Source organism: Schistocerca gregaria, chromosome 6 (assembly GCF_023897955.1).
Source record: "Schistocerca gregaria isolate iqSchGreg1 chromosome 6, iqSchGreg1.2, whole genome shotgun sequence".
Taxonomy (NCBI): domain Eukaryota; kingdom Metazoa; phylum Arthropoda; class Insecta; order Orthoptera; family Acrididae; genus Schistocerca; species Schistocerca gregaria.
The window spans coordinates 288,156,817-288,180,789 of NC_064925.1; the positions used below are offsets into that span (position 1 = coordinate 288,156,817).

General features: G+C 43.2%; 1 protein-coding gene across 2 annotated transcripts in view; it reads left to right on the top strand.

Annotated features, from left to right (window-relative positions):
• Positions 1-19,156, top strand: part of LOC126278209 (histone acetyltransferase KAT7) — a 504,982-nt gene extending 485,826 nt beyond the window's left edge. For both annotated transcript variants that reach the window (XM_049978143.1, XM_049978141.1), the window contains 3 exons: positions 4,380-4,526; positions 13,509-13,615; positions 16,337-19,156. In XM_049978143.1, coding sequence (XP_049834100.1) covers positions 4,380-4,526; positions 13,509-13,615; positions 16,337-16,462 — 380 coding nt within the window. In that variant the 3' untranslated portion in view covers positions 16,463-19,156. The remainder of the gene's footprint in view (positions 1-4,379; positions 4,527-13,508; positions 13,616-16,336) is intronic.
• Positions 19,157-23,973: the final 4,817 nt, after the last annotated feature.

Sequence of the window (23,973 nt, forward strand, 5' to 3'; positions counted from 1 at the left end):
AGATCTAATTATTCTGATTCTCTCGTCGTACTCATTTCGTGAAACCTATAGGCTAAGACTTCTCTTGGAACGTACGCTAACAGTATCCTCACTGTAAACGTCTGCGTGATGCACTTTGCCTCTCTTAGTAGCGTATATAACAGCAGTTTGCTGAGAATCTGCATAACTCGCTCGTGCTTTTTAAATGAACGGCGCTGTTCGCTGAATCTTTATTTCACCTGTTAATCTAAGCTGGTAAGGGACCCAGACCGGAGCAGTACTCCAGAACGATCGAGCAAATATTTCGAAAGGTGCTTCTCTCGTGGATGAACTGCATATTCTTGATATGCTCCCAATGTATTTCTATCCTTTTCCTACAACCAGTTTTATGTGGTCATCCTTCAGGTGTCGACAAAAATATGGAAACATAAAAAGAAACAACATATTTCCTTGACCACTAGGGTGTAGAAATAACGTTGGATTTTAAACAGTCGTCTCGAAATTGGTAAATACGGGTTCAGTTTGACTTTCAAGGGACTCTTATACCATTTTTCTGTAGAATAGAGACCAGGTCAGGTAACGATAATAATAATGTCATGTGACTAGGGTCTCCCGTCAGGTAGACCGTTCGTCTGGTGCAAGTCTTTCGATTTGCCGCCACTTCGGCGACTTGCGCGTCGATGGGGATGAAATGATGATGATTAGGACAACACAACACCCAGTCCCTGAGCGGAGAAAATCTCCGACCCAACCGTGAATCGAACCCGTGGATTCCGTCACGCTGATCACTCAGCTACCAGGGACGGACCAGGTAATGATGATATAGGTAGATAGTGTTCACTCATCCTGCGGTATCAATAGCTACGTGCCACAACGTAGGTGCGGTTGGCGCTACGACAGACACCGACAATAGCGCACTCTAGCCGGAGAGGGAGAGCTCTACGACCTCCGCTCCAGATTTTGCCCATTTGATGAAGAGCAGACGCCCGGGAGACTTCGCTTGCTATTGAGACTATGTGCTACTTACGACGGGTCTAAGGCTTCGCACCTCAGTGCAAAGTTATGTATTCAGTTGATGTTGTGATATAGTAAAAGCATTTCTAAGAGCAGTACCGAGAATCTTGCCTCACCTGCTCCTACTCACTTCCTACATTCGACCTTCCCATTCAGTTTAGAGGAGCAGACCCACGCGTCGCCTTCCAGGCGGGATACAAAACATCCTTCCCTCAAAAGAACCCCAAAGCTTCACATCTGGCGAGTGTGGTGGCCACGGGGTAGACTCGACACGCCACCCTGGTGCGCCCAGAACCAGTCCTCAACGATGGGGTCTGCGGGTCCTTTCGTCACACTGGGGAACAAACACTGTAGCATGGGATGGACCAGACCAGCCAGAGTGGTCACATAATACTTGGCTGGAATGCGACGTTGCAGAGTAACCTTGGGGCCCGTGGAATACCACTGTACGGCTGCCCAAATCATCATCGAACCCACGGCACGTTTCACTATTGGACGTTAACTCGGTCAGAAGTTGAAAACAGTGTGAAGCAGGACTCACCCGACCGTACGGATTTCTTCTGTTGCTCTATAGTCCCGTTTTTATGGCTTTGATGATGATGATGAGTCCCATACTCCGTTTACCGAGCGTAGGGGAGCGACGCGGGAGACCCGCGCCGCCATACTAGGCAAGGTCCTAGTGGAGGTGGTTTGCCATTGCCTTCCTCCGACCGTAATGGGGATGATTGATGATGATGATGATGAAGACGACACAAACACCCAGTCATCACGAGGCAGGTGAAAAATCCCTGACCCCGCCGGGAATCGAACCCGGGACCCCGTGCTCGGGAAGCGAGAACGCTACCGCGAGACCACGAGCTGCGGACTTTATGGCTTTGGCACCAGTGTTATGGAAATTAGAATCACAGAAGAGTGATTTTGGAGTTCATCTACATCTACATCGACATCCATACTCCGCAAGCCACCTGACGGTGTGTGGCGGAGGGTACCCTGAGTACCTCTATCGGTTCTCCCTTCTATTCCAGTCTCGTATTGTTCGTGGAAAGAAGGATTGACGGTATGCTTCTGTGTGGGCTCTAATCTCCCTGATTTTATCCTCATGGCCTCTTCGCGAGATATACGTAGGAGGGAGCAATATACTGCTTGACTCTTCGGTAAAGGTATGTTCTCGAAACTTTAACAAAAGCCCGTACCGAGCTACTGAGCGTCTCTCCTGCAGAGTCTTCCACTGGAGTTTATCTATCATCTCCGTAACGCTTTCGCGATTACTAAATGATCCTGTAACGAGGCGCGCTGCTCTCCGTTGGATCTTCTCTATCTCTTCTATCAACCCTATCTGGTACGGATCCCTCACTGCTGAGCAGTATTCAAGCAGTGGGCGAACAAGCGTACTGTAAAATACTTCCTTTGCTTACGAATTGCATTTCCTTAGAATTCTTCCAATGAATCTGTCTGGCATCTGCTTTACCGACGATCAACTTTATATGATCATTCCATTTTAAATCACTCCTAATGCCCAGATAATTTATGGAATTAACTGCTTCCAGTTGCTGACCTGCTATTTTGTAGCTAAATGATAAGGGATCTATTTTTCTATGTATTCGCAGCACATTACACTTGTCTACATTGAGATTCAATTGCCATTCCCTGCACCATGCGTCAATTCGCTGCAGATCCTCCTGCATTTTAGTACAATTTTCCATTGTTGCAACCTCTCGATACACCACAGCATCATCTGCAAAAAGCCTCAGTGAACTCCCGATGTCATCCACCAGGTCATTTATGTATACTGTGAATAGCAACGGTCCTATAACACTCCACTGCGCCACACCTGAAATCTCACTTACTTCGGAAGACTTCTCTCCATTGAGAATGACATGCTGCGTTCTATTATCTAGGAACTCCTCAATCCAATCACACAATTGGTCTGATGGTCCATATGCTCTTACCTTGTTCATTAAACGACTGTGGGGAACTGTATCGTCCAAAATTCTACAACTGATCGACGTTAGAGATATAGGTCTATAGTTCTGCACATCTGTTCGACGTCCCTTCTTGAAAACGGGGATGACCTGTGCCCTTTTCCAATCCTTTGGAACGCTTCGCTCTTCTAGAGACCTACGGTACACCGCTGCAAGAACGGGGGCAAGTTCCTTCGCGTTCTCTGTGTAAAATCGAACTGGTATCGCATCAGGTCCAGCGGCCTTTCCTCTTTTGAGCGATTTTAATTTTTTCTCCGTTTCGCCCTGCAATACCCCGCTTTAGGAACTCACTTTTGCGAGTGCGACATTCAGTGGTTTTTTCAGCCGCCGTCCTCTTATTTTTGTCACAATCCTCACAAGTGACCGCCTGTAACGATTCCTCAACATACACTTTCGCCGCGGTGTGACTTACCGGATGACGTATTTCAGCATTCCCTGTATGCGGTATAAATCTTCAAATCTTCGATACTGTGCGTCTTTAAGCATTTAACACTTTGGCTGCCTTGGTTAGGGAAACACCCACCATTCGAACACAAATTTGCCCGTGTTCTAATTCACTTAGCCGGCCGCTGTGGCCGAGCGGTTCTTGGCGCTTCAGTACGGAGCCACGCTGCTGCTACGGTCACAGGTTCGAATCCTGCCTCGGGCATGGATGCGTGTTATGTCCTTATGTTAGTTAGGTTTAAGTAGTTCTAAATGTAGGTGACTTATGACCTCGGATGTTAAGTCCCATAGTGCTTAAAGCCATTTGATCCATTTAATTCACTTAGCTCCGACATAAAGCATTGACAACTGCACAGAACACCGCTATGACCACGACTGACACTTGCCACGTATTGAAGATATCGCCCAGGCGCCGTCTGTGGTCAAATACAACAGCGCAACTTGCAGGCGTGGACAGCATCTGCATCTGTGTTCAAACATGCATTTTTTGCGATGTTTCCATATTTTTGTACAACCTGTATAGTTTATGTCGAACCGGACGGTTAGTCCTAGGTGTTTTACAACTCTTAGCCCAACTGTTTCCAGTGATTTATCCTGAAGAGTGCAATCGAGGTGTAATAGGATCCTTCGCCAGTTTATCAACTTACACTATATTTATTTGAGTTTAGAGTAAACTTCCAGCCTCTACGCTAATCCCGCGCTACAGTCTTCTGGCATTTCAGCTCTCTTGTATACATCAGCATCGTTCGTGAAGCGCCTCGCAGTGTTGCCGACATTACTCACTGGATTGTTTATATATAAAGTAATGGTCATAGAATACACTCTTTGGAGTGCTTCTGAACTACTTCTACGCATGTCGATTTCGTCACGCTAAGACTTATCTGTTGAGTTGTAGTGTAACGGGTGTTTATTTATCGTGACGGGATGTCTAATGGGTTTGCTCATTGGTTGTTTGCGCAGGCTACCTGCTGACGCGCGTCGAGGGCAAGATCGGCTCCCCAGAGAAGCCGCTATCCGACCTGGGCCTCATCTCGTACCGCAGCTACTGGAAGGACGTCCTGCTGCAGTACCTCTGCAACTTCGGCGGCAAGGAGCTCTCTATCAAAGGTACGGCGGTTCCCCCACAAGTCCAGCTATCGCGGCCTGTCTTGCTGCGCTGGCGCCGAAGTTTCTTCTTTGGTGTCACTACTATAGTATCGGTCGTTTACTGTAAACACAACTGCGAGAGTGATTCGAATGGAAACGTTAAAAGTGCAATAAAATTTTTGTAAGTTTTACTGGCAATTTGGCACTTGGTAGGAGCTGTCGTTGTATGTCAACAAATGGTCAACAGTACAACGAAAAACTAGCCAAAGTCGGAAATTTCACTATTTTTATTGACTCCATCATTAGTTTCGGGGAAGAACCCATGTTCAGATCATCGTAACAGAGTCAAAAATGTCATTTCTGAAAATGAAAAATCCATATCAAACATGTGCAAACGAACAGTTCCAGCGCATACATAGATTTTTGACATTTTCAAATAACATTTTTGACTATGTTAAGATAAATTGAAAATGAGCCCTGGCCCGAAACTCGTCATCAAGTCAATAGAAACAGTGAAATTTCCAACTTTGGCTGGTTTTTCGTTGTACTTGTTATAAGAAGTTGCTGACCTACAATTATTCCAGTATGCTGGAAGTTCGTAAATGGTTCGACAGCTTCTGATACTACATTTTTCATAACGGAATCAAGCTGTAAATTAAAATTAAGAATATGCTTACTGGTTTTTTATACGTCCCTGGAACGAGAGTGAGACAGGAATTGCTTACCATAATTCCCTCTGTGCAGGAGTAACTTTGCGCCACGTTAATTCTAAGACAACACCTTTCTCTTTTTTCTGTGGTTTTTCTACAGCTGTCGTCGCATTCCACATACGAGTATCTGTTGCCATCGGGTTATATCTTCTCATGCTTCCTCATCCTCCTTTTGCTCATGGCCACATTTACTCCATGCAACCACACAACTTTCGGTCCTCCTGTTCTCCCTCTTCTTTGAGGGCGGTGCATCAAAATCTGTGGCCATCTCTCATCTGTTATTCGCATTGAATGCCCCTACCAGAGGAGGTGTCCGTCTTCTATTCTATCTATTTCTTACGTGGTCCCGCCGGGATATTCTACATGATCTCAAATAGTCCATTTCTACAACTCTCGATTTGTTTTCAGCCACATCCCTACGCTTTTATAGACTCTACAGTAGTTATATAGAACATCTTTCTTACTTTCCAACTGATCTTGGAAGACCATAACATAGGATTTAGCTTCTGGATTGCTGTTTTCACATGGGCTACCCTTTGCTGTATTCCGAATTGAATCTTGCAATTATGATGCTACTCAAATATTTAAATTCCTTGCATACCACGATGTTTTGACGACCGACTGTTACCTTTCCTACACTTTCTCCGCTTGCCTTGTCAAAATTTACTTTCAGTCCCCACTTACCATATTCTTCTAATAATTTTCTGAGCATAAAGTAGGTATCGTCCTCTTCACAAGCACCTTTAACTTACAATATGAAAAGAACAATGGGTACATACACTAATCCTTTGTTATCTGAATACCCAATCCTGCACATTTTCTTCTCCACATGTCTAAGGCTTTCTGGGTGTGTATTCTAAACAACGTACAAGACTAGCGGTATCCCTGCTTTAATCCTGTTGTACCTTTGAAAGGCTGTGGCAAAATTTTATTCCCCACTGTGATTACACATCCAGCAAGCTTCTATAGGTTGCACGTGTAAGTGGCGGTCAAATGAGAACGGAGCATCGGCCACAATGGGTGGAATGGTTCCATTCAAAAGTAATCACCACATGCGTTAAGATATTTATCCCACTGGGAGACGAGACTATCAGTTCCTGTTTCGTAGAAACTGCTCGGCCTCTTAGACAGGTCCACAACCGAACCCACTGTTGCACTTCGTCGCCAGACTGAAATCGACGTCCACCCATCTCTTTCTTCAGCTCTCCAAAGATGTGAAAAATAACGCGGTGAACGATCAAGGCTGTGATGTCAGCCGGCCGAATTGGCCGTGCGGTTCTAGGCGCTGCAGTCTGGAACCGCGAGACCGCTACGGTCGCAGGTTCGAATCCTGCCTTGGGCATGGATGTGTGTGATGTCCTTAGGTTAGTTAGGTTTACGTAGTTCTGAGTTCTAGGGGACTAATGACCTCAGATGTTAAGTCCCATAGTGCTCAGAGCCATTTGAACCATTTTCTTCTTGACCTTAGGTGGTGCCTCCATTTAGAGCCCGAGGGCAAACGGCCATGATTACCTCCTCCTTCAGCGGCAGAGGCCCTCTGCTCATAGATTTCATCGAGTGTGGAACCACAATCAGTGCACAGCCCTATGAAGACACTTTGCAGAAACTGCGATGCCTCATAAAGTCAAAACGCCCATGAATGCCGTGGGACGGAATCATCCTGTTGCACGATAATGCCCTCTCACACGCTGCCGACCGTTTTCTGCGAAATAGAAATTTGTCGTCTCGTTTCCCAGAGGGATGAATGTCTTAACACGTGTGATGATTACTTTTGACTGGAACCATTCTACGCTCTCGCTGTGTCGGTTGTGCGATTTTCATTTTACTGCTTCTTATACATGCAGAATCAATATTGCCGATCCTATGACGCAGCATTAATATTTCTAGTACACACAAAGGGAGTTGCCTTACGTAAGGCGGTCTGGGTACTCTACGCCTCCTCTACGTGGTGTTCGCGGACCACTAAATGAGGACTGTGCAACGTCTAGCGCCAGTGCGAGACACGAAGGGCGTGGGGAGGGCGTGAGGGCGTAACCAGCGGCCTCAGCGGATACTTTTACAGGCCGCGAGCCCGGCAGGGCGAACCGGTTCCCGCGAGCCAGTGCGTTGCCCGGAAGACGGGGTCGCGGAGGACGCGACACCTCGCCGGCTTGGGCGCTGCAGCGGAAACAGAACGGACGCTCTTAGCGGAATGGCCGCTCCCGTCTGGGAAGACAGGCGCTCCACTCACGCGATTCTTCGCTTCCCAGTACAGCGCAGCGCCATTTAGCGCCTGTTGCCGGAATGTTTCTCTCGTTTCTGTGCGCTACCCTGCGATGATCCACATTAAAGGGAAGCCGCTGTGCAGTACTGTTTGTAGAAAAACGACGACTGGGTCAGCCGGTCAAGGTTTTCTTAAAGGAACCAAAAAGACTACGTGTGTAAGCTTGTTCCCACACATTTGTGCTATGATCAGTTGGTTCTTATTGTTGTGTTGGCAGAAGAGCCAACACCGTGTTCCTAGTGGAGGCCGAAATGCACGCGTTTTAGCTCACGCAGGCTGGCGTGAGAAGGGAAGGACTATACTGACGTGAAGTCTGGAACATGACAAGGAATTAGAATTCAGAAAGCGGACGAAATTAGTTGATACTTAACTTTAATCCATTAATTATGAATGTCGCTCTTGACGGTACATGATTCACAAATTAATCTGTTTTGAATATAGTAACTGAATATGGCGCCTTGCTAGGTCGTAGCAAATAACGTAGCTGAGGGCTATGCTAAACTGTCGTCTCTGCAAATGAGAACGTATGTAGACAGTGAACCATCGCTACCAAAGTCGGCTGTACAACTGGGGCGAGTGCTAGGGAGTCTCTCTAGACCAGACCTGCCGTGTAGCGGCGCTCGGTCTGCAATCACTGATAGTGGCGACACCCAGGTCCGACGTATACTAATGGAACGCGGCCGATTTAAAGGCTACCACCTAGCATGTATGGTGTCTGGCGGTGACACCACACTTATCGCAATGAAATCTTAAAACATAACAAATTAGTGTAAGGGGAAATCAAAAGTTTCCTTTCGAAGCCCGTGCAGTCCTGACTCTGTATTCCAAGCAGTCCAAATCGCCGTGAGCATTGAGACAGCCACCCCAGGTTGAAGATACCCGATTGGTAATACACTGTGTCCTGCTGCCTGAAGAAGTCCATAGCTGCCTCCTGCACCTCCTCGTCCGACAAGATCGTCGACCCTTCGAGACTTTTTTTAAGGGTCCGAAGGCGTGACATGGGGAGAGAACGGGACTGTAGAGCGAGTGCTGGAGAGTCTCCCACTTGAATTGGTGTAACTTCTGCCTTACAATATTTCCCATATGAGCACGTGCGTTATCGTGAAGTAGTAACACCGAACTTGCCGTACCTTTCCACAACGGTAGTTCTTCACAGACAAATTCTCCATTCTCCCATGGATGTATACTGGTGTTTGCCTTTCGGTATGCAAGAAGAGAGTAACATCACGTCGGTCCCGTTTGGACGCGTTTGGTAATGACATCGACATAGTTCACGTTTCCGCATTTACCGCACTCACGTCGGAAAGACACAAATATCACACTAATCCCTTGCCTACATCTGAGTCGCGCTACGTTGCATACACGCCGCAGCAACGCCTTCAAACGGAATCTTTTTGATCGCCCCTAACAGTTAAGAGGTCAACACGGTAAGAACCCACTGATGATGGTCCAAATGTCCTTAAAATGCGTGGGCAAGAAAAGAAAAAGAAAACTTTACATTTCCATAAACAGGCCGAACTTTTTTTTTCCTAGAACAGCTCTGTATATCGCTTAGTATGTTTTCATACATTACGACGTTTGGGCTACTGCCATTATCAGAATAGAACTTTGTATCTGTACGACAAAACTAACCATCCTCTTATATGTAGATTTTATTACGACTGCCTGAAAGTTTTGATCTGATGGTGGTAATAATCGAAATTTCTCGATAAAGGAAACTACATACACCAACCTAGCTGGCTTTAATGAAAAAGAAAATACATAATGATCACAGTTTCATTTAAGGAATTTATTTCCTTTATTAATACGACTGTTACTGAAGCATAGGAAAGGCAAAGGATGATTAAACAAAAAAGAACCTGCATCAAGAAAACTGGCTGGGATTTTGAATTCAGTGTGTTTGACGAAGGTGGCAGGGATAAAATAGAGGAAGCGAAAGATTAGTTGCATCTTCCGCTGAAATTAGATATGAAAGAGAAGCCGATTTTTTTAACGTGCTCTTGACAGTCATCTCAACTCTGGAAATGATTGCATTATAGTTTGTTCCGACATTACTTTCAGTCGTACCCTGCTACGAAGTTACATAGGCTTAACCAAGGGCTGATGCCAACATAAAACAAATCTTACAACTGCAGTGTACTGAGACATGAAAACAAGACGAAAATGTAAAACACAACACACAGAGTTGATATACTATAAAAATCCTACTGGTAACACAGTATGAAATAATGAATCGCCATTGTAACACATTTGGGATATTTCTAGTATAATCCATATTAATAACTATGTATGTAAATTTACAATAAAATGTTCTTCTTCTGTCCGGTAAGAATTGTTTCTAAAGCTTGGGTAGGGAACGGAATAGTTGTGCAGATCTGTAATGCTGTCTAAACCGATCACGAGCCGCCTCGCGGATTGGTCGCGAGGTTTAAGGCGCGATGTCACGGATTGCGCGGCCTCTCCCGCCGGAGGTTCGAATCCTCCCTTCGGCGTGTGTGTGTGTTTCTTTCAGCATAAGTTAGTTTAGGTAGTGTATAAGTCTTGGGACCAATGACGTCAGTAGTTTGGTCCCTTAGGAATACACACACATACACTGATCACAACAGTACAGTGAGGAGACAAAAGTCACGGGATAGCGATATACACATTGCAAATGGTGGTAGTATCGCGAACACAAGGTATAAAAGGTCAGTGCATTTGCAGAGCTGTCATTTGTACTCAGGTGACTGACGTGTATGGCTGCCCGACGGAATTAACAGAGTTTGAACGCAGCGTGGTAGTATGAGCTAGAAGCATGAAGCATTCCATTTCAGAAATCGTTATGGAGTTCAATATTCCCAGACCCACACTGTTAAGAGTGCCGAGAATGCCAAATTTCAGGCATTATCTCTCACCACGGACAACGCAGTGGCCAATGGCTTTCACTTCACAACCGAGAGCCGCAACTTTTGCGTAGGGTTGTCAGTGCTAACAGACGAGGAACACTGCATAAAATAGCTGCAGAAATCAATGTGGGATGTACGACGAACGTCCATTATAACAGCGCGGCGGAAATCGTCTATGGCAGCAGACGACCAACGCGTGTGCCTTTGCTAACAGCACGACGCCGCCTGCAGCGTTTTTCCTTGGCCTGTGACCGTATCGCTTCGAGCCTAGACTACTGGAAAACCGTGGTCTATTGGAATTAGCCCCGATTTCACTTGGTAGGAGCTGATGGTAGGTTTCAAGTGTGGCACAGACCCCACAAAGCCGTGGACCCAAGTTGACAACAAGGCACTGTGCAAGCTGGTGGTGGCTCCATAATGGCGTAGGATGTGTTTACATGGAACGGATTGGATCCTTTTGTCCAAGTGAACCGCCCACTGATTGGAAATGGTTATGCTCGATTACTTGGAGACCATTTGCAGCAAACAACGATGGATTTTTAATGGATGACAATTCGAGAAAATGATTTGGCCAGCCACCTGGCCCGACATTAGTCCTCTCGAACATTTATGGCACATAATCGAGAGGTCAGTTAGTACAGAAGACCCTGCACCTGCAATGCTTTCGATATTATGCACTGCTATAGAGGCGGAATGGCTTAATATTTCTGCAGGGGACTCCCAATGACTTGTTGCGCCCATATTACAACGAGTTGGCCCGGGCAGGAGGAGGTCTGCCACGATATTGGGAGGTATCCCATCCATCACTTTTGTAACACCAGTGCGTACGAGTACAAGAAACAGGCGAAGCCGTAGTTGCGGAGGAGACGGTGAGACAGGCTTGCAAGGAGGATGAGGATGGAAGGTCGCAGCGACAGCGAGGTCATTGGAGAAGCAATTCAATCTTATTATTATTATTATTATTATTATTATTATTATTATTATTATTATAGGATGGGGAAGGAAATCGGTTGTACCCTTTAAAAAGAAGCATGCTGGCATTTGCCTGCAGAGAGTTAGTGAAATCATGGAAAATCTAAATCTGGATGGTTCTATAGGGCTCATAAGAGACAGGGTTATAGCCTATCCCTGAAGTCATTCAGTTTCTACATTGAGGAAGCTTTGAAGCAGACCGAAGAGAACTTTTGAAACGGAATTACAAGTTCAGGAGAGAAAAAAGTGAAACAAAATTTTCCAGGTTTTCCTTTGATACAATTCTGCCAGAGGCAGCAAGGGACTAGAACGTGTAGTTGAACAGAATGGATAGTGTCTTTGAAATAGGTTATAAGATTAAAGTCAACAAAAGTAAAACAAGCGTAATGGAATGTATCCAGATCAAATCAGACGATACTGAGAGAATTAGACGTGGACATGAGACGCTAAAAGTTGTAGATGACTATTGCTATTTGGGCAGCAAAATAACTACTGATAAACAAAACCGTAATGATATAAAATGCAAAGTGGCTACAGCAAAAAAAAAAAAAAAAAAAAAAAAAAAAAAAAAAAAAAAAAAAAAGAGAGAGAGAGAGAGAGAGAGAGAGAAAAACATCTATTAACATCGAATATAAGTGTAAATGTTAGCAAGTATTTTCTGAGGATATTTGTGTGTAGGACAACCTAATGCAGGACGGACCGTGGGCGATTAGATGTTCAGACAAGAGAATAGAAGCTTCTGAAATCCGGTGCTATAGAAGAATTTGTTGATTTGAAGAGTAAATCGAATAACTAATAAGGAGGTGATGGATGTAAATGAGGAAAAAACGTATCTAAAAGAAGGGATTTTTTGAAACGGACATTCTTAGGTACCAAGGAATTGTCACGCTTGTAGCTGAGGGAAGTATAGGGGCTAAATGTTGTAGAGGGAGACCAAGGTGTGGTTGCAGTAACCAGGTTCGCGTAGGTGGAGGTTGCAGCAGTTATTCAGAGATGGTGGTTTTTGCGCAGGTTACACATACGTGAAGAGCTTTGTCCACCTGTCTTCGAACTGAAGACCATAACACCAACATCCGTCACAAATGAATACACTTTCGGTCAGTAAGCACTAAATTCTGCAACAGATAAGATTTGATAAATTAATTCCAGAAATTAGGGGTAATAAAGAGAGTTGGTTTTTTTTTTACGCTAGTTACTGAATGTGTAATGTTTCGTTCCGTACTATTTGCTCTCCTATTTTAATGTCAGTTTTACGCGGCGAGTGTCAAAATGTCCCTAGCACTTGTTTTTTTCACGGTTTTCGTACCTCAGTCAATAAGAAACGAAGCCCTTATAGAATCACTTTGCTGTTCCTCTTTCTGTTTGTCCTTCCTTCCGCCTGTTAAGATCCCTTTTTTTCTTGGGAACGGCTAGAGGAACCAAGGTGAAATATATGTCAAGTAGCGACGTCTATGGTCCCTTAAAGGTGTAAATAATTTACGCTCATAAGTCAATGCAGTCAAAAATACAATCATATATGTCACATTTTTTAATATTCACAACTCACCCATCAAAACCTGTATACATGTTTGGCCTGGCGTAGTAGTAAAGCGTGTGCGTGGAAACCGAGAGATCGGAGTCGCGAATCTAGCCATAACGTCTCAGTGATGTGAGGGGTTACCAGAAAGAGCATGTCGTTTGGATTCCACGTTAAACTGTAGGTTCCCTTGCCCTAGTTGAATAAGTGGTGTAGGTTAGGCACGTACAGATTGCTGAAGTGGCGTGCAATAGAAAGACTTCCACCAGGCCACTGAGCCACACATAATTGTTATCTATATACACAGTTAAGTTTGTACGGAACACTTAGAACGCAACTCTCACTCGCCCTTGCCGTTTTTTCTTTTTGTTCAGTTTTTATTTTTATTTGTTTATTTATTTTTTGCATGTACATCGCTATCACTACTTATTGATACCGGGAGCTTATTAATCAACGTTTTATCACTAGTTTTCAAAATGAGTTAGTTTCCCCATAAGCTACTTTGCTGTTTTTACTTTTCTGTGTCTTGTCTGAAAAAAATTATTCTAAACATAAGTTTCAGTATTCCTCTCAGCTATGGATTTAGGCTTGTAGGATATCAGAAGGCGAGTAGGGAAGTCCGACATTTCAAGTTGTGGCGTTTTTCTCGTGTTCCAGACATCAGCCAGGAGATGGCCATCAACTCGTACGACATCGTCAGCACGCTGCAGGCCCTCGGCATGATGAAGTACTGGAAGGGCAAGCACATCATCCTCAAGAAACAGGTGAGCTCGCACACTTTCACTTCACCCTAATTTTCTTACTGGCAATACGTTTTGTATATTTTCTTTCTAGTTTCATGTATCTCTTTCTCAGAAGAATGTGAAGAAGAAGCGTCATTTCAAAACTTGTAACACAGCGACAGGAAAAAAAGTACTGGCGTTTGCAGAGCAGGAAAGAGGAGCCGAGAGACTGAAGTTCTTAGTTGGGTCGTGACGCGTGCCGCATAGCTGATCCACTAAGAACATTATCCGCGAAATGCCAGGTTTCGGCACACAGCGTGAATCTTTAACGAAGTTACATTTCATAACATTTCGCTGCAGGGTGAAGAATTCATTTTGGAACCATCGGTCTACAATTTTGATAGGTTTCCTTGAGAAAAATATTTCCACTATCCGTTAGCACACAAACAGTTGAAAGAGATGTATTTGATATTACAAAATTGACATGCTTAATTAATTAACGTTACACTGTGAGGAAAATTGTTACTGCATCCCGTATCATAGTGTTCAGTCGTGTGTCCTGGTACAATTTTTTGAAAGCGACAGTGACTTTTACAGTTTACAGCTTGCAAGTTTTCTTCCGAGCTACGAATAGCTTGTAGCTGTTAGGTGGCTCGGCAGAATACAAATGATTCGAAATCTATGGTGGTTTATACTAAGAGGTGCGTGAGCCGAGCGCTTCATGAGCTGCTCTTGAGCACATTGCTCGCCATCAGTTCGGCGCGTGTCACCACGAAGATTAGCTTTCCACAGCATTCACACAAGGTTGGCGCCGGTAGCGACACCTACAACGTGCTGACACGAGGAAAGTTTCCAACAGATTCCTCATACACAAACAGCAGATGACCGGCGTTGCCTGGTGAACCGTTGTTGTAATGCCTCGTGTAAGATCCAGTGGCTGTTAGCAGAATACGGAATCGGTGGATTCAGGAGGGTAGTACGGAACGTCGTGCTGGATCCCACCGGCCTCGTATCACTAGCAGTCGCGAGGACAGGCGTCTTATCCGCATGGCTGTAACGAATCGTGCAGCCACGTCTCGATCCCTGAGTCAACAGATGGGGACGTTGGCAAGACAACAACCATCTGCACGAAAAGTTCGACGACGTTTGCAGCAGCATGGACTATCATCTCGTAGACCATGGCTGCGGTTACCCTTGACGCTGCATCACAGACAGGATCGCATGCGAGGGTGTACTCAGCGACGAACCTGGGTGCACAAATGGCAAAACTCATTTTTTCGGATGAATCCAGGTTCTGTTTACAGCATCATAATGGTCAAATCCGTGTTTGGCGAGATCGCGGTGAACGCACATTGGAAGCGTGTATTCGTCATCGCCATACTGGCGTATTACCCGGCGTGATGGTACGGAGTGCCATTGGTTACACGTCTCGGTCACGTCTTATTCGCATTGACGGCACTTTGAACAGTGGGTTATATTTCAGATGTGTTACGACTCGTGGCTCTCCCCTTCATTCGATTCGTGCGAAACCCTACATTTCAGCAGGATAATGCACGACCGCATGTTGCAGATCCATGTTCTGGACGTTATGACGGCCAGAGGTGGTTGTTCTGGGTACTGATTTCTCACGATCTATGCACCCGAATTGCGTGAAAATGTAATCACATGTCAGTTGTAGTATAATATATTTGTCCAATGAATACCCGTTTATCAACTGCATTTCTTTTTGGTGTAGCAATTTTAATGTCCAGTAATGTAGTTTCATGCAACACCTCTTTTTCAGATGCACGTATTACTCGCAAGTCTATCTGTAACTGAATTTTTTAACAGTATCTCTCCCATCTGCCCACCCCACTTCTCTCTCTCTCTCTCTCTCTCTCTCTCTCTCTCTCTCTCTGTCTCACTCTCTCATTCCACCTCTGGCCCCCCTTAAATATAGTTCTCTCCCTCATCGTGTTATTCATCCACCCAATTTTACTCTCCTCCCCCTCTCGCCTTTTCCCTCTCAGTCCCCATTTCCCACTTCTCATCTCCCCATTTCCCTTTTCTCATTACCCCATTGCCCTCTCACCTCCCCATTCAGCTGCCCTTATCCGTATCACTGCCCTCTCTCTTCACTGTCCCCCCTCTCATATCACTGTCTAGGGTTTTCAAGTTTTGTGATGTGTCTGGACTCTGGCCTAAACTCTTAGGCTGAACATTCCTGTGTATTGCAGAGTGACTGGCTCCTCCCTTTTTTCCTTGCGGTCAGCCAGCCACTTCCATCTGCTATATTGTTATAGCTCCCTCCACCACTTTCTTCCTGTGTTGTCCATGTTTTACTGCTGACGACATGCTTCGTCCCACGCTTCAGTGTGGGTACACACACATTTTTCAAATCTTGTTACCTGTGTTTTATGTTCTGTTTTATCTTACTGTTTTGAGTATTTTCTTGATACCCGTCTCAATCTGTTACTGAGCGGTCGCTGAAGACCTCGCTGTCGTGCCCCCAAGAAACCCTCTACTACTACTTCTACTTCTACTTCACTGTCCCGCTCCTACTTCACAAATCCTCACACACCCACTCACACTCCTCCTCCCTCTCACACTCTTCCTCTCCTCTTGCTCCCTTTTGTCCTCTCGCTTCTTCCCCCCACTGTCGTCCCCCTCCCCTCTCTCTCCTTCCCTCTGTCCCTTCCTCCCTCTCCATCTGCCTCTCCACCTCTCCCTCCCACTCACACACATGTGCACAGGCGGCAGTAACCGGGCCGGTTCTCGTTGCAGGACGTGATCGACGAGTACGTGGAGCGCACGAAGCGCCGCGGCGGCGCGCACCGCCAGCTGGACCGCGAGTGCCTCAAGTGGACGCCGTTCGCGGCGGGCCCCGCGCAGCCGGCCGGTGCCACCTGATACTCCGCCGCTGCGGGGGCCGCCGCCGCCTCCGCCCCCGACGCCGCCCCCACCAGCGAGCTGTGCAAGTAGCTCCGGCCACACACTGCGACGTCGGCTGCTCTCCCAGTGAATGCTTACTCTTTCACCGCGGCAGCCCGTCTTCCCGTCTTAACCTCCTCATTTCGGAGATACCGTCTGTGAAAAGAAGACTATGTCAGTTGCTTCAGAAATCGCCAAAAAATGAATCTAATATAATATGGCCTTTTCTGAACTACCCCAAAAGAAGGCCATCTAAAAAACAATAATTTTATTTCGAGTGACACCGAAAGCTGTTTGAAAGCACCGACGACTGGGCTTCAGACTTCGTGAAGCCTAACTACACAACTCGGAAACAGATCGTACTGAAGCTAAAATTTTAAAATATGCGTCTTCGCAGCAAATACTCAAAATTTGTATGTGGAGACGTCTGACTCGTGGCCTGAAACGCATGAAAGGTCTCTTCTTCCCCCGATGCTTCGTCGAAAATTAGTTACAAAATATGTGTAGCTACTTCTGCACAGTACAAACAAAATATTTATTTCTAGATTAGTTTTCTTAACAGAAGTGGCTACCACAGATTATTTTTCACGAGTCCCTTCAAAGTGTTTCAGATAATTTTTTTTATGTAAACTGATCTATGCTCTCTATCCGTTAACGTGATTGGTAGTTTTGTACAGGTATTAAATTTAGTTATGACATATCCCTGTCGTCAGCACAAAACACAATATGCGAGGATCAAAAGATTGTATCCCATAGACATATTACTGTACTCTTGTAACGAGACGAAGTTCCATCTTTCATACTTCGCGGGTCGAGGTGTTCTGTTTTTTCACGTCGTTTATTACATATATTACGCATTATATGTACGATCTCCAACAAATTTATCGTAAATTACGCTTTACGAAATAATCTTGTCACTCAATACAGTGACGATCATACAACTGTAGTCAGTAATTCATGTAAAGTATTGAAGGACACAAAAATTTATGTCTCTGTGGACCCGTAAGAACTTCATTGACAAAATATCACAAAATGATACATAAACCGTGAAACATTATGTAGGCATAAATCACAATATTCAGTTTGACCTTAGCAACAAAAAGAAGTAGACTTGATTTTTTACTATCGGGAACAACTTGCTTTGCATAAATATTTTCAATCCTCAAAATTCCTGCACAGCGATGCACAGACAAGGTATTCGCATCCTGTCTTCAGTTAATCACGTTTTCGAACATGTCTCAGATTAAAAAAGAACGAAACGAAATGCCAGTAGACGTTTATGTGCAAGTAATCTTTTCCTATTTCCTGCTGGTCGTTGTGAAATTTGGTGCTGTGTCCTCAGTCCTTAAATTTCCACTGTGTTTCAGATCTTTCTGTTCGTGAAACAGTTGAGTTTTGCAGTTAGTTACAAGTGAGGGAACTTGTTGTTGGTGTTAAAAGAAATGGAAATAGCTCACACCTCATAGGAATTATTTTGGATGTGAATCTAATGGCAAAATATTATATAGAAATTATATATTATTAAATGACAATCAGATCAAGTGAGAGCTGAGTCAGTGACCTTGCCCCATGTTCCAAATATTCTCCTCTTATACTTTCAGCAAACAAGGTTGCCTTTATACCAAGGCATCGTTACATCTCATGGTGGTGATTGTTCACCAAGCGATTTAAAATTTTCTTTGTCGTCGAATAATTCACTTATTTTTATTTTACATGTGTGCTGAATACTGAAAAATACGAAGTGCTTTTGGCAAAAAAAACCTCAGAATGAAGAGCGAAATATACAGCATATCTTATTTTTCGGATTAGTGTAGCCACTTTTAAATATCGGACTAGCTGAATTTCTTTTTAGTATATTATTATTTAATTACTTCCCAAACTGAAAAGCAGCACTAACTTTAAATGACAATTCATCAGTTTTCAGTGCGGTATTAGGTAATTATTGGAATTCCCAAACCATTTACAATTAATTTGGAGAAGTAAATAATCAAGGACCTGTAAATAATCCAGAACCTCGTATTCTTTTCTTCAAGAAAGTCCCATAACTGTTTTCTCATAACACCACTGCTTTTGTACACGAGATGTTAAATACAGACATACATTTAAAGATTTTTCGATCGTGATTTTTCGACATATCTATATTTAAACCTGTACAAACAGATATTCAGTCTGAATTTTGAAACGTGAAGCATTCACTGGGAGTGTGGTTTTCTTTGCGGATAGCGACCTCCACAAATGGATTGGGAGCTATGCGTTCTTCTGTTTGTTTCAAATCATCTGTGACCAAAATAAATGTAATTGACGGAAGAACGACTGAAAAAAAGAGTAAATTTTATCTCCCATTAAAGAAAATGTGAATGTCTGAAACATTAAGTTCTGTGATAAAATTGTTATTCATGTAACTGTTGTTAAACATACTGTTTCAGACATGTGGAATCTCTATTTAAATGTTATTGGAAACTGTTTATTATTAACGTCCTTGCAAAATTATGTACTTCAAATTCTAGAGTAAACTTACTTATACAAGGTTTAAGAAGTGTGATTTTAAAAGAAAAATCTGTTGTGATACTTTTGTACTTTCGAATCTTCATGTACCATTCTAGCCATAATAAAGTGTCCAGTGTGTTGGCGAAATGTTTGTATGCTCAATGTTAATAAAGATACAGTCTTGAACATCTTTTGTATTTATGAATTGTCTAGCCACAAATTGGCTTACCACAATTTCCCTAGCCCATTAAAAGAACACAAAATTAATTCCACAATTTAGCATAATGTAAAATATTTAAGGCAATAAGGGTTTGAATGCTGAAAGTAATCAAGACCACAGAGAGAAACAAAAAAATTACCTTTGGGGACTGCGTGAAACTAGTATTACTACATGTTGTTTGGCATTCATCTATGATTTGGAAATCTTTTCTAACGTGACACAGCAAGAAATATACTTCTTTGGAAGAACTTTGTCCAATACTACCAAACACTCAACTTCAAATCTCACATGTAGAAACCCAGTGCATGGAATATTCTTGACTATACATAGATAACCATTTTTTGGCAAACACAGTTGGACAAGATACTTGAAGTACTTAAAGTCAAACATGTTGGTTGAGGAAGTAACCCTCAGAATTAAAATGCGAAGTAGGTAGAGAGAGATTGTCTAAATGATCAAAACTGCAATGAACTGTTCCAGTGACTACAATAACAAAGGCAATGACACAAAATGCAAAATCGAGATGTTACAAGCCATAACTGTAAAACAAGAGGAATAAAGTAGGTAATCTTCATTACATGATACACCGATAATTACATGCATTCGAAACTGTAACAACATTCTAAGAAAATCTTTAACTCTTACAGGAAGAGGTGATTGAAGCTGTGTTGCCACTTTCTCTTAATGAAGAATTCCAAACTGACAAAAAGAATTCCAAGATATTCAACTTCCATGTGCACAACAACTGCGTGCTTGAAATCGAAAGAGGCATCAGAAAGAATGTTATATTAGATGAAAATAAGTTCAGACTTTTAATTGATGATTATCAGTAAAGATAATCTGACAAAACAAATGAATTATTTTCGTGTGTGTAGGGTTCACATGAAATTTCGCCCAGTATCTTGAGCTTTATGTTCTGATCCAAGTGTAAGCGTGAACATAACTGGCCAACATTTTGCGTGAAACGGGGAGAAGTGAATATCTACATGCATTCTTTGAAATTTTGTCTAATGACGTAATATCATTGGGTGCTCTAAATCTCAGTCATAAGACCTAATCAAGAACTACTAGCAAAACAGGTCATTGAGCTTGAGCATTTGGGTCAACTACAGCAAGTCTCGCAAACAGCATGGCAACATAAGATGATCTCACACTGTCTTCATTAACACATCTTGAGTGTTCATTGGCCAGTGAGATATTTCCTGTCTTCAGCACAATACATCAGTGTCCGAAGGTGTTGAGTGGCATAACAATGTGGATGAAGCCACACCAAATAAATCCCTACTCTAATCTGACCAGTTGTGATTAAGTGATGAAACTGGAACAAAAGCATTTGATTCTGACTTCGGAGAGTGAAAAACTTCAGACAGAATATCTATATACGCAATATCTCAATACTATGAGATTGATGCTGCGGACAGCAGTGACCTTGGGTGAGTGCACATGCATCCATGTTATTGCTGGATTTGCTCTCGCTCGAGATTTCTCATGAAGACGTTGTCATTTATGCACTGACTAAACAACTTCATGAAACGACTACACATGGAGTCATATTACAGAGAGAAAAAAATAGTGCATGATAAATATGTTTCCAATGGTTTGTTTTGGATATTTAAATTACTTCAAGGGATTTTAAAAGCACCATACCACAGTTCAGTTGAAATTAAGAAAACATTTTATAAGTTACTAAATATAATAAGACGAATTCCATCAAAGAAGTGGGAATTTTACAGAGATGTTCATTGTGTTGTTGTGGACTTCCAAAAGCATATGATATTGTGAACAGGCAACCAATATCATAAGCACTTGAAAGGGTGTAGGTTTCCAGATAACTAGTAAAACTAACACAAGCATGTATACAAGAATCAACATGCACAGTGAAAGTGAATGGAAAGATGTTAGAGAGATTCAAGGTGAAGATGGAGTGCGGCAGGGAGACTCTCTCTCCCCCCTTTTTGTTTAATATGGTTCAGGAAAGAGAACTGAGAAAAGTAACAAGCCTGAAGATAGGAATATCACTGTGTAGAATGATCAGCACTCTGTCCGAGTCAGATGATGTAGTTTTAATGGCACACAACGAGCGAGATCTAGTTCAGATGGCAATAGTGTTAATGGAAGAGAAAATGAGAGCAGGCTTGAAGATAATGTGGATAAGACCAAATACCTCATTGTGAAAAGAAAGAATCGTGACAGAACTTTGGATGTAGATGGTAATATATTTGAGAGGGTAAAAGAGTTCAAATGTCTTGGGGTAGTACTCAGTGAAAGGAATAAGACGTTTAGGATATAAAGGCAGGAATCAAGTCAAAATTTGCCCTCTGAAAGCTGCTGAAGCCCAGCTTCTGTTGAGGTCCACAAAGACCAGGATCTACAGGACAGTAATAAAACCTGTAGCCCTATACAGAGCAGAAACCTGGAGTGTGACGCAAAAGATAGAAAGAAAAATCCTGACAATTCAGAACGCTGTTCTGAGACAGATTTTTGGGTCAGTGAAGGATGGAGTTGACTGGAGGACGAGGAAAAACCGTGAATTGTAGGACTTGTACAAGTCACTGGACATTGTGGCTGTGATTACAGAGAGGAGAATGATGCCTCAAGAAGGCCAGACCACCAGGCAGGTGGTGAAGGAAGACATCAGAGCCAACAGACTGAGGGGAAGATCATGGCTGAGGTGGACTAATGGAATTAGAGAGGATATGTGTATCATGGGCCTAACTGTAGAAGACTAAATAGACTGACGAAAATGGAGGAGCCTGATTGTCAAGGCCAAAAACTGACTGCAGTTTGTGTGGCAAACCTAGTAAATAAGTAAATTACTGTGCATTTCAAAATGATTTTGTCATTTGATAGATAATAGGACAGGCTGTAGTTTCCTCCAGTCGACTGCAATGAAAATGCAGACTGTTCCATTTGCAGCTCTGAATTTTCGAAGGCTGGCGTGTAAGACCATGATAATGGACATTAGTGCTGGATCCAATTTTTACTGCTGCTGATTGCTTCTTTCTGAAATGGAAACAACAGTTATAGTAAATTGCTCCACAAAGTTTACCCTGTTTTCTTTTTATGGATGGTGATCCTTCATTGTTCACTACAACATGTGAAATTAAGTGGCAGATCATGTTCTCAATATTTTCTGGATCACTGAAGAAGTCATCACTGGAGACAAGCAATATCTCCATATTCGGCGAAATATTGCCAATTCCACAACTTTTCTTTTGTGTGTCTATGTGGATTTGACAATAATATGTAAACACCAAAAAGTCAACGTATTACCATGCCTGATACGGTATAGGAATCCCTTTGGCATTCAAAACAGCTCCCAGTCATCTCAGAATGGATACATACAGGTTATGTATGGTTTTAAAGGTAATATTGTACCCTATTTCCTCCAAAATAGTTGCAAGTTAAGGTAATGACAGTGGAGCTGTATAGCAATCACGCATCCTCACAAAGCTAGACCACAAGCCCTCAATAACATTGAGATCTGGTGACTGCAGTGGCCAGGAGAGACACAGCAATTCATCCTCTTGCTCACAAAATCACTCCTTGACTGTGTGTGCAGGGGCCATGCCATCTTGGAACACAGCGTCATATTGGAGAACAAATATATTAGCATGAGACAGAAATGATCAGCCGAAATGGTCACATAATCCTTGGCAATGTCGCAACGTTGCAGAGTAGCCACGGGGCTGCAGAATACCACAATATAACTGCCCAAATCATCATAGAACCTGCGTCTTATTTCAGTCTTGGGATGTGGACTTGGCCAGAAGAGTGGGACTCAACTGACGAAATGACTTTCTTCTGTTATTCCATAGTCCAGGTTGTATGGCTTTGACACCATGTTTTCCTGTTACGAGCATTTGCATCACTGACGTGTGATTTTGGAATTCCAGCTCGCCCTTCAAATCACAACTTACAGAGCTCCCTTCACGTTATTTTTGTGGGACAGTCAGTTCTGCAGTGATTTTGCATCTGATGTCCTCTTATTTTTCGTCCCAATCGTCTTCAATGACTGTCCATCACGATTACTCCTCACACTCTTCCGTCGGCATTGTTACTCAACGGATGATGTATTGGCATGCGTTTCTCGCCCTGTTTCCGTATTTTTATCCAACCCCCCATACAGTGTGATTATCATTATGGAATTTAAGTAGAGTCTGAGAGTTTTTTTGTGTGTTCATCAAGAGACGAAATAATCGAGATGGGTGCAAATAATATCAGTCTGTAATAATTCAGGCCGAAGCCACAGACTTCTATGTTGCCAACGAATCCAATATAGCAGCAAAAATTGTTTATCGCCTGGAGCTCTGTCTGGACCAGTGGTCGTAAAACTGCAGCTCGCGGGTTGCATGCAAACCTAATTAAGTACACGTGTGGCCCACGTTTCTCAGCCATATCTGTATTTTATGGCATCACATCTAGCAGTTTTTTTTTTTCATCAGTCTTCTGACTGGTTTGATGTGGCCCACCATGAATTACTCTCCTGTGCTAACCTCTTCATCTCAGAGTAGCACTTACAACCTACGTCCGCAATTATTTGCTGGATGTATTCCAATCTCTGTCTTCCTCTACATTTTTGCCCCCTACAGCTTCCTCTAGTACCATTCTCTCATGTCTTAACAGATGTCCTATCTTCCTGTCCCTTCTACTTATCAGTGTTTTCCACATGTTCCTTTCCTCTCCAATTCTGTGCAGAACCTCCTCATTCCTTACCTTACCAGTCCACCTAATTTTTAACATCCATATGTAGCACCAGATCTCAAATGCTTCAATTATCTTC